At 40.8% G+C, this 11911-nt stretch overlaps 1 protein-coding gene across 3 annotated transcripts in view; it reads left to right on the top strand.

The window, feature by feature from the left end:
• CHD6 (chromodomain helicase DNA binding protein 6) overlaps window positions 1-11911 on the top strand; it is a 1034665-nt gene that overhangs the window by 754954 nt on the left and 267800 nt on the right. For all 3 annotated transcript variants that reach the window (XM_053712106.1, XM_053712055.1, XM_053712147.1), the window contains one exon: window positions 8589-8715. In XM_053712106.1, the coding sequence (XP_053568081.1) occupies window positions 8589-8715 (127 nt within the window). The remainder of the gene's footprint in view (window positions 1-8588; window positions 8716-11911) is intronic.

The following is an 11911-nucleotide window of genomic DNA, read 5'->3' as shown; positions in this document are numbered from 1 at the left end:
GTGCCCGATACTTTTGCTTCTTCTGAGGCTATTTTTGGGAGAAAGGTTTTGCAAGCCGTGGTGCCTTCCATTTAGGTGACCTGATTTGCTCCCTCCCTTCATCCGTGTCCTAAAGCTTTGGTATTGGTTCCCACAAGTAAGGATGACGCCGTGGACCGGACACACCTATGTTGGAGAAAACAGAATTTATGTTTACCTGATAAATTACTTTCTCCAACGGTGTGTCCGGTCCACGGCCCGCCCTGGTTTTTTTAATCAGGTCTGATATTTTATTTTCTTTAACTACAGTCACCACGGTACCATATGGTTTCTCCTATGCAAATATTCCTCCTTAACGTCGGTCGAATGACTGGGGTAGGCGGAGCCTAGGAGGGATCATGTGACCAGCTTTGCTGGGCTCTTTGCCATTTCCTGTTGGGGAAGAGAATATCCCACAAGTAAGGATGACGCCGTGGACCGGACACACCGTTGGAGAAAGTAATTTATCAGGTAAACATAAATTCTGTTTTTCAGCGGAATTGGCTGTCTTTATTTTATCCCTCCCTCTCTAGTGACTCTTGCGTGGAAGATCCACATCTTGGGTAGTCATTATCCCATACGTCACTAGCTCATGGACTCTTGCTAATTACATGAAAGAAAACATAATTTATGTAAGAACTTACCTGATAAATTAATTTCTTTCATATTAGCAAGAGTCCATGAGGCCCACCCTTTTTGTGGTGGTTATGATTTTTTTGTATAAAGCACAATTATTCCAATTCCTTATTTTTTATGCTTTCACACTTTTTTCTTATCACCCCACTTCTTGGCTATGCGTTAAACTGATTTGTGGGTGTGGTGAGGGGTGTATTTATAGGCATTTTGAGGTTTGGGAAACTTTGCCCCTCCTGGTAGGAATGTATATCCCATACGTCACTAGCTCATGGACTCTTGCTAATATGAAAGAAATGAATTTATCAGGTAAGTTCTTACATAAATTATGTTTTTTATTTTATCCTTCCCTTTCTAGTGACTCTTTTGTGGACTTCCACATCTTGGGTATTTCTATCCCACATGTCACTAGCTCATGTACTTTAGCCAATTACATGAAAGAAAACATAATTTATGTAAGAATTTACCTGATAAATTAAAGGGACACTGTACCCAAATTTTTTCTTTTGTAATTCAGAAAGAGCATGCAATTTTAAGCAACTTTCTAATTTACTCCTATTATCATTTTCTCCTGTTAAGTGTAGTCAGTCCACGGGTCATCCATTACTTATGGGATATTAACTCCTCCCTAACAGGAAGTGCAAGGGGATCACCCAAGCAGAGCTGCTATATAGCTCCTCCCCTCTACGTCATACCCAGTCATTCTCTTGCACCTAACTAATAGATAGGATGTGTGAGAGGACTGTGGTTGTTAAACTTAGTTTTTATTTCTTCAATCAAAAGTTTGTTATTTTAAACGGCACCGGAGTGTGTTGTTTTTTCTCAGGCAGCATTAGAAGAAGAATCTACCTGAGTTTGTGTATGATCTTAGCGGACGTAACTAAGATCCATTTGCTGTTCTCGGCCATTCTGAGGAGCGAGGTAACTTCAGAACAGGGGACAGCGGGCAGGTTCACCTGCAAGGAGGTATGTTGCAGTATATTATTTTCTAAGGAATGGAATTGACTGAGAAAATACTGCTAATACCGATGTAATGTAAGTACAGCCTTAAATGCAGTAGTAGCAACTGGTATCAGGCTGATATGTATGTATGTTTACACTTAAGTATTTCTGGGGAATGGCACTTCACTGAGAAAATACTGTATACATATAACTTTTAGCCTAATCTGCAGTGTGAGCGGCTAGCAGCAGGCTTTTTAATAACATTTCATAAATTATATTTTAAACGTTTGCTGGCATGTTAATCGTTTATTTATCTGAGGTACTTGGTGAAAAATTGTTTTTGGGCATTATTTTCCACATGGCTGTCGTTTGTTTTGAATTAAAACAGTTTACTGAGCTTCCCTCACTGTTGTATTATGAGTGGGAGGGGCCTATTTTGGCGCTTTTACTGCGCATTAGAAATTCAGTCACAGTCTGCCTTTTTCTCCCTGCATGATCCAGGACGTCTCTACAGAGCTCAGGGGTCTCCAAAACTAGTTTTGAGGGAGGTAATCACTCACAGCAGACCTGTGAGACTGTGCTTTGACTGTGATAAAAAAACGCTTATATTTTCAATTGTTATCCGTTTTTTTGATATTAAGGGGTTAATCATCCATTGCTAGTGGGTGCAATCCTTTGCTAACTTAATGCATTTACTGTGAAAATTTGGTTTCTATAACTAATCCGGTTCATTGTTATTTCAACTGTGACAGTTTTTGTGTGCTTCTTAAAGGCACAGTAACGTTTTTTATATTGCTTGCAAATTTATTTGAAAAGTATTTTCCAAGCTTGCTAGGCTAATTGCTAGTTTGTTTTAACATGTCTGACACAGAGGAATCTCTTTGTGCAATATGTTCAAAAGCCAGTGTGGAGCCCAATAGAAATTTGTGTACTAATTGCATTGATGCTACTTTAAATAAAAGCCAATCTGTACATTTTAAGAAAATTTCACCAGACAACGAGGGGAAAGTTATGCCGACTAACTCTCCTCACGTGTCAGTACCTGCATCTCCCGCTCAGGAGGTGCGTGATATTGCGACGCCAAGTACATCAGGGCAGCCATTACAAATCACTTTACAAGACATGGCTAATGTTATGACTGAAGTTTTATCTAAATTACCAGAACTTAGAGGTAAACGCGACCACTCTGGGGTGAGAACAGAGTACGCTGATAATGTTAGAGCCATGTCTGATACTGCGTCACAAATGGCAGAACATGAAGACGGAGAGCTTCATTCTGTGGGTGACGGATCTGATCCAAATAAACTGGACTCAGACATTTCAAATTTTAAATTTAAGCTTGAGAACCTCCGTGTATTATTAGGGGAGGTATTAGCGGCTCTGAATGATTGTAACACGGTTGCAATCCCAGAGAAATTATGTAGGCTGGATAGATACTATGCGGTACCGGCGTGTACTGACGTTTTTCCTATACCTAAGAGGCTTACAGAGATTATTACCAAGGAGTGGGATAGGCCCGGTGTGCCCTTTTCCCCCCCTCCTATATTTAGAAAAATGTTTCCAATAGACGCCACCACACGGGACTTATGGCAGACGGTCCCTAAGGTGGAAGGAGCAGTTTCTACTCTGGCTAAGCATACCACTATCCCGGTGGAGGATAGCTGTGCCTTTTCAGACCCAATGGACAAAAAGTTAGAGGGTTACCTTAAGAAAATGTTTACTCAACAAGGTTTTATATTACAACCCCTCGCATGCATTGCGCCTGTCACGGCTGCGGCGGCATTTTGGTTTGAGTCTCTAGAAGAGACCATTAGCTCAGTTCCATTGGATGAAATTATAGACAAGCTTAGAGTCCTTAAGCTAGCTAATTCATTTATTTCTGATGCCGTAGTACATTTAACTAAGCTTACGGCTAAGAATTCCGGATTCGCCATTCATGCGCGCAGAGCACTGTGGCTAAAATCCTGGTCAGCCGATGTGACTTCTAAATCTAAATTGCTTAACATACCTTTCAAAGGGCAGACATTATTTGGGCCCGGTTTGAAAGAAATTATCGCTGACATTACTGGAGGTAAGGGCCATGCCCTGCCTCAAGACAGAGCCAAACCTAGGGCTAGACAGTCTAATTTTCGTGCCTTTCGTAACTTCAAGGCAGGAGCAGCATCAACTTCCTCCGCTCCAAAACAGGAAGGAACTGTTGCTCGTTACAGACAGGGCTGGAAACCTAACCAGACCTGGAACAAGGGCAAGCAGGCCAGAAAACCTGCTGCTGCCCCTAAGACAGCATGAAGTGAGGGCCCCCGATCCGGAAACGGATCTAGTAGGGGGCAGACTTTCTCTCTTCGCCCAGGCTTGGGCAAGAGATGTCCAGGATCCCTGGGCGTTAGAGATCATATCTCAGGGATATCTTCTGGACTTCAAAGCTTCTCCTCCAAAAGGGAGATTTCATCTTTCAAGGTTGTCAACAAACCAGACAAAGAAAGAGGCGTTTCTACGCTGTGTACAAGATCTTTTGCTAATGGGAGTGATCCACCCGGTTCCGCGGTCGGAACACGGGCAAGGGTTTTACTCAAATCTGTTTGTGGTTCCCAAGAAAGAAGGAACCTTCAGACCAATCTTGGATTTAAAGATCCTAAACAAATTTCTAAGAGTTCCATCGTTCAAAATGGAAACTATTCGGACAATCTTACCCATGATCCAAAAGGGTCAGTACATGACCACAGTGGATCTAAAGGATGCGTACCTTCACATACCGATTCACAAGGATCATTACCGGTACCTAAGGTTTGCCTTCCTAGACAGGCATTATCAGTTTGTAGCTCTTCCCTTCGGGTTAGCTACGGCTCCAAGAATCTTTACAAAGGTCCTGGGCTCTCTTCTGGCGGTTCTAAGACCGCGAGGAATAGCGGTAGCTCCGTACCTAGACGACATTCTGATACAAGCGTCAATTTTCCAAACTGCCAAGTCTCATACAGAGTTAGTTCTGGCATTTCTAAGGTTGCATGGGTGGAAGGTGAACGTAGAAAAGAGTTCTCTATTGCCACTCACAAGAGTTCCCTTCTTGGGGACTCTTATAGATTCTGTAGAAATGAAAATTTACCTGACAGAGGACAGGTTAACAAAACTTCTAAATGCTTGCCGTGTCCTTCATTCCATTCAACACCCGTCAGTGGCTCAATGCATGGAGGTAATCGGCTTAATGGTAGCGGCTATGGACATAGTACCTTTTGCACGCCTGCATCTCAGACCGCTGCAATTGTGCATGCTAAGTCAGTGGAATGGGGGTTACTCAGATTTGTCCCCTATGCTGAATCTGGATCAAGAGACCAGAGATTCTCTTCTATGGTGGCTTTCTCGGCCACATCTGTCCAGGGGGATGCCCTTCAGCAGTCCAGACTGGACAATTGTAACAACAGACGCCAGCCTACTAGGTTGGGGCGCTGTCTGGAATTCCCTGAAGGCTCAGGGATCATGGACTCAGGAGGAGAGTCTCCTTCCAATAAACATTCTGGAATTGAGAGCAGTTCTCAATGCCCTTCTGACTTGGCCTCAGTTAGCAACTCTGAGGTTCATCAGGTTTCAGTCGGACAACATCACGACTGTGGCTTACATCAACCATCAGGGAGGGACAAGGAGTTCCCTAGCGATGATGGAAGTTTCAAAGATAATTCGCTGGGCAGAGTCTCACTCTTGCCACCTGTCAGCGATCCACATCCCAGGCGTGGAGAACTGGGAGGCGGATTTCCTAAGTCGCCAGACTTTTCATCCGGGGGAGTGGGAACTTCATCCGGAGGTCTTTGCCCAAATACTTCGACGTTGGGGCAAACCAGATATGGATCTCATGGCATCTCGCCAGAACGCCAAGCTTCCTTGTTACGGGTCCAGATCCAGGGACCCGGGAGCGGTCCTGATAGATGCTCTGACAGCACCTTGGACCTTCAAGATGGCTTATGTGTTTCCACCCTCCCCGATGCTTCCTCGATTGATTGCCAGGATCAAACAGGAGAAAGCATCGGTGATTCTAATAGCGCCTGCGTGGCCACGCAGGACCTGGTATGCAGATCTAGTGGACATGTCATCCTGTCCACCTTGGTCGCTGCCTCTGAGACAGGACCTTCTAATTCAGGGTCCTTTCAAACATCAAAATCTAATTTCTCTGAAGCTGACTGCATGGAGATTGAACGCTTGATTTTATCAAAGCGTGGATTTTCGGAGTCAGTAATTGATACCTTAATACAGGCTAGGAAACCTGTTACCAGGAAAATTTACCATAAGATATGGCGTAAATATTTACACTGGTGCGAATCCAAGAGTTACTCATGGAGTAAGGTCAGGATTCCTAGGATATTGTCTTTTCTACAAGAAGGTTTAGAAAAGGGTTTATCTGCAAGTTCTTTAAAGGGACAGATCTCAGCTCTGTCCATCCTTTTGCACAAACGTCTGTCAGAAGTTCCAGACGTTCAGGCTTTTTGTCAGGCTTTGGCCAGGATTAAGCCTGTGTTTAAGACTGTTGCTCCACCGTGGAGCTTAAACTTAGTTCTTAACGTTTTACAGGGTGTTCCATTTGAACCCCTTCATTCCATTGATATCAAGCTGTTATCTTGGAAAGTTCTGTTTTTAATGGCTATTTCCTCGGCTCGAAGAGTCTCTGAGTTATCGGCCTTACATTGTGATTCTCCTTATGTGATTTTTCATTCAGACAAGGTAGTTCTGCGTACTAAACCTGGGTTCTTACCTAAGGTAGTCACTAACAAGAATATCAATCAAGAGATTGTTGTTCCATCATTGTGCCCTAACCCTTCTTCAAAGAAGGAACGACTTCTGCACAATCTAGACGTAGTCCGTGCCCTGAAATTTTATTTACAGGCAACTAAAGATTTTCGCCAAACTTCTTCCCTGTTTGTCGTTTATTCTGGACAGAGGAGAGGTCAAAAAGCATCTGCTACCTCTCTCTCTTTTTGGCTTCGTAGTATAATACGTTTAGCCTATGAGACTGCTGGACAGCAGCCTCCTGAAAGAATTACAGCTCATTCTACGAGAGCTGTGGCTTCCAAGTGGGCCTTTAAGAATGAGGCCTCTGTTGAACAGATTTGCAAGGCTGCAACTTGGTCTTCTCTTCATACTTTTTCCAAATTTAACAAATTTGACACTTTTGCTTCTTCTGAGGCTGTTTTTGGGAGAAAGGTTCTTCAGGCAGTGGTTCCTTCCGTGTAAAGATCCTGCCTGTCCCTCCCGTCATCCGTGTACTTTAGGTTTGGTATTGGTATCCCATAAGTAATGGATGACCCGTGGACTGACTACACTTAACAGGAGAAAACATAATTTATGCTTACCTGATAAATTCCTTTCTCCTGTAGTGTAGTCAGTCCACGGCCCGCCCTGTTTTTTATGGCAGGTCTAAATTTTAAATTAAACTCCAGTCACCACTGCACCCTATAGTTTCTCCTTTCTCGTTTGGTTTCGGTCGAATGACTGGGTATGACGTAGAGGGGAGGAGCTATATAGCAGCTCTGCTTGGGTGATCCTCTTGCACTTCCTGTTAGGGAGGAGTTAATATCCCATAAGTAATGGATGACCCGTGGACTGACTTCACTACAGGAGAAAGGAATTTATCAGGTAAGCATAAATTTTGTTTTTTCTTCGTTCTCTTGCTATCATTATTTGAAAAAGAAGGTATCTAAGCTTTTTTTTGTTTCAGTATTCTGGACAGCACTTTTTTTATTGGTGGATGAATTTATCCACCAATCAGCAAGGACAACCCAGGTTGTTCACCAAAAATGGGCCGGCATCTAAATAAAGATACCAAGAGAATGAAGAAAATTTGATAATAAGAGTAACTTAGAAAGTTGCTTAAAATTTCATGCTCAATCTGAATCACGAAAGAATTTTTTTGGGTACAGTGTCCCTTTAATTTCTTTCATATTGGCAAGAGTCCATGAGACCCACCCTTTTTCTGGTGGTTATGATTTTTTTGTATAAAAGCACAATTATATTTCCAGTTCCTCTTTTTTGTATGCTTTTTTACTCCTTTTTCTATCACCCCACTACTTGGCTATTCATTAAACTGAATTGTGGGTGTGGTGAGGGGTGTATTTATAGGCATTTTGAGGTTTCGGAAACTTTGCCCCTCCTGGTAGGAATGTATATTCCATACGTCACTAGCTCATGGACTTTTGCCAATATGAAATAAATTAATTTATCAGGTAAGTTCTTACATAAATTATGTTTTTGATCAAGAACAGCACTGTTTTAACAGCATGTTTATAGATATATAGCTTCTAGACATTCACCAAATGGCTTAAAGTGACAGTCTACACTAAAATTGTTATTGTTTACAAAGATAGATAATGTCTTTACTACCCATTCCCCAGCTTTGCACAACGAACATTGATATATTAATATACTTTATAACATTCAAAGCTCAACATTTCTGCCTGTTTCTAAGCCACTATAGACATCCTCTTATCACATGCTTTTTTATTTACTTTTCACAACAGGAGTCTGCTAGTTCATGTGGGCCATATAGATAACAATGTGTTAACGCCCGGGGAGTTATTTAGAGTTAGCACAACTCAGTACTAAATGCACGTCAATAGATAATTTAAGCCGCGATCGGGGGGCTGTCAGAAGATGCAAGGTAATCACAGAGGTAAAACATATATTAATATAACAGTGTTGGTTATGCAAAACTGTTGAATGGGTAATAAAGGGATTATCTATCTTTTAAAACAATAAAAATTCTATTGTAGACTGTCCCTTTTTTCCACAGAGAGAGAGCCCAGTGGAAACCCTGAACTTAAATCTTTTGACACAGCCATTCTGATAGAATGAAGAATTGGCATACCATACACTACACCCCATATACACTACAAATACACCCCAAATACACTACACCCCATGGAACCCAGAACACTCAATAGAAGAAAACAAAGCTTAATTTATTTTTGACACTGATTCTTTGAGCCTTATATAATTTCTCTTTTCTGGTTTTCTAGGCTACGAACGTTATTGTGCTATGAGGGCTGATCCCTGTCTCTGTTTTCTGGAGAAGGTGGGCTTGCCAGATGAGACCTACCTATCAGTCGATGGCATTAATGACACTGTGCCGGATCTGGGTGAACGGTAAGGGTTAATTTGTTAACCATCAGAATGTGCTTTAATGTGTTTTTAATTGATGTACTGGATTACTATATTGCATGTATTTGCTTTACTATTTCCTGTAAACACATAAACTACTTGGAAAGGTTGGGGGGTTGTACGATTTGCTACATAAAAAAATTAGAAACATTAAGATACCCTTTTATTTTTTCAGTTTCACTGAAGACTAACTGTTTAGCAGTGGAAGCACAGTTAAACTATAATCTGCACAGTTAAAGGGACATGAAACACAATTTTTTTCTTTTATGATTCAGATAGAGCATGTGATTTTAAACAACTTTCCAATTTACTTACTACCCTCAGGGTACAGTGATGGAGTATAGGCATATTATTATTATTATACTTTATTTATGAAGCGCCATCATATTCCGCAGCGCTGTCCATGGATCCAATTGATTTAAATAAAACAATAATATAAAACTTCTAAGACACAGGACAAAATTTACAAACACATACAGGAGAAATTGAGGGCCCAATTCCCATGGGAACTTACAATCTAGAAGGGTAGGGGGTTGAGAAACAGGAAGGTGAGGACTGCAAGATTGAGATAGATGTTAATCACAGTTAAAGGAGGGAAATGTTGTTAGGTAAGAGAATTATTATTGAGTTGGGTGGTAGGCTTCTCTGAACAGAAAAGTCTTCAGAGAGCATTTAAAGGAAGAAAGATTAGGGCAAAGCCTGACAGCACGAGGGAGAGTGTTCCAGGGGGTAGGTGCTGCACGACAGAAGTCCTGCAGTCTAGCATCAGAGGAGGTGATAGTCACAGATGCAAGGAGCAGGTCATTTTTGGATCTTAGTGGGCGGGCTGGAGTATACATGTTGATTAAAGAGGATAGGTAGAGGGGAGTGGTGTTGGTGAGCACTTTGTATGCAAGGGTGAGAATTTTGAATTTAATTCTTCTGTGTATGGGGAGCCAATGAAGGGACTCGCAGAGAGGTGCAGCAGATAAAGAGCGACGGGAAAGGTGGATCAGCCTGGCAGAGGCATATTGGGATTTAGACCCTGATATAAATTTAAATTTAAAGCCTCTCTGCTCAGGTGAGTTCTTCTAAAATGATCCTCCAGCAATGCTAGATCCCTAGTGACATTTTCAAAAGGCAAATTTACTTATACTTCACCAAGGGGCATTCCCTGCATTTCTGTATGTGAAGAAGAGACATGCCCAGGTGCAATATAGAACAGCACGACATGACAATTCTGCTACATTTATGATTGGTGCTTTCTATTTTATACCAATTCAGATAAAATTTTATTACATTTAAACTTTGCACTTTATTTTATTTTGTGTAGAGCAGTGTATTTAGGATTGTGATTTTGCTAATTCTGATTATGCCTTCACATTTTCTGTTTAACTTTTAACAAATTTTGCTCATACATATATATATATATATATATATATATATATATATATATATATATATATATACAAACAAAGAGGTATCAGCGCACATCCATTTTCCAAAGCACAACATATTTTTTACTGCTGCAAAAAATTGCCTGCAAATACATCAAGAGACAACTATTCTTTTTTAAATAATATTGGGAACTTAGTCACACAATATGGCCATATTTTGCTTAGCCAGTCACCACTTTCAAGGTGCCCCAATTCGACTGGTCCTACTCTAAGTCCTTTTGCCACAGAGGGCTGAAACATTCCTGCTTTTACTCTTCATAATAGAATGAGACTCCCTGGCTTTTTATTCACAACTCTTTAACACTGTTATGAGCACACCTGAACTTGGGTGGGGTGCTTAAACCAATGGGAGATGGTCAGTCTCCCTGGTAATTTTAAATACAAATACAAAATTAGTTTTTTTAGCACACCTTACAAAAAGTTTAAATCAACATCTGGGAGTGCTGCCAATATGACCCAGTAATTACACAAACAAAGAGGTATCAGCGCACATCCATTTTCCAAAGCACAACATATTTCTTTTGTAAGGTGTATCCAGTCCACGGATCATCCATTACTTGTGGGATATTCTCATTCCCAACAGGAAGTTGCAAGAGGAAACCCACAGCAGAGCTGCAATATAGCTCCTCCCCTAACTGTCATAGCCAGTCATTCTCTTGCAACTCTCAACAAGCAAGGAGGTCGTAACAGAGAGTGGTTAAATATAGCTAGTTTATTTTCTTCAATCAAAAGTTTGTTATTTTTAAATAGTACCGGAGTTGTACTATTTTATCTCAGGCAGTAAATAGAAGAAGAATCTGCCTGAGTTTTCTATGATCTTAGCAGGTTGTAACTAAGATCCATTGCTGTTCTCACATATGTCTGAGGGGATTACACAGATGAGGTAAAACTTCAGCGAGAGAATGGCGTGCAGTTTATTCTGCTATCAGGTATGTGCAGTTATAATTTTTTCTAGAGATGGAAAACACTAGAAAATGCTGCTGATACCGGATTAATGTAAGTTAAGCCTGAATACAGGGATTTAATAACGACTGGTATCATGCTTACTCCCAGGGGTAATACCCTTATGATATTTACAATATAAAACGTTTGCTGGCATGTTTAATCGTTTTTATATATACTTTGGTGATAAAACTTTATTGGGGCCTAGTTTTTTCCACATGGATGGCTTAAATTTTGCGTAGAAACAGTTTCCTGAGGCTTTCCACTGTGTTACTATGAGTGGGAGGGGCCTATTTTAACGTTTTTTTTGTGCAGTTAAAATTACAAACTAAGACATCCAGATTCCCTCAAAGGCCCTCTGAATGCTATAGGACATCTCTAAAGGGCCCAAAGGCTTTCCAAAGTCGTTTATTGGGGAAGGTAGGGCTACAGCTTGCTGTGGCAGTTGGTTGTGACTGTTAAAAAACGTCTATTTCGGGGGTTTTTATCCGTTTTTTGAACTAAGGGGTTAATCATCCATTTGCAAGTGGGTGCAATGCTCTGCTAGTCTATTACATACACTGTAAAAATTTTGTTTGATTTACTGCATTTTTTCACTGTTTTTCAAATTCTGACAAAATTTGTTTCTCTTAAAGGCACAGTACCATTTTTTATATTTGCTTGTTAACTTGATTTAAAGTGTTTTCCAAGCTTGCTAGTCTCATTGCTAGTCTGTATAAACATGTCTGACATAGAAGAAACTCCTTGTTCATTATGTTTAAAAGCCATCTTGGAACCCCCTCTTAGAATGTGTACCAAATGTA

The sequence above is a fragment of the Bombina bombina genome, chromosome 1, assembly GCF_027579735.1.
Source record: "Bombina bombina isolate aBomBom1 chromosome 1, aBomBom1.pri, whole genome shotgun sequence".
NCBI lineage: Eukaryota > Metazoa > Chordata > Amphibia > Anura > Bombinatoridae > Bombina > Bombina bombina.
The sequence above is the reverse complement of the archived record's forward strand: the minus strand, read 5'-3'. Positions and strand labels throughout refer to the sequence as shown.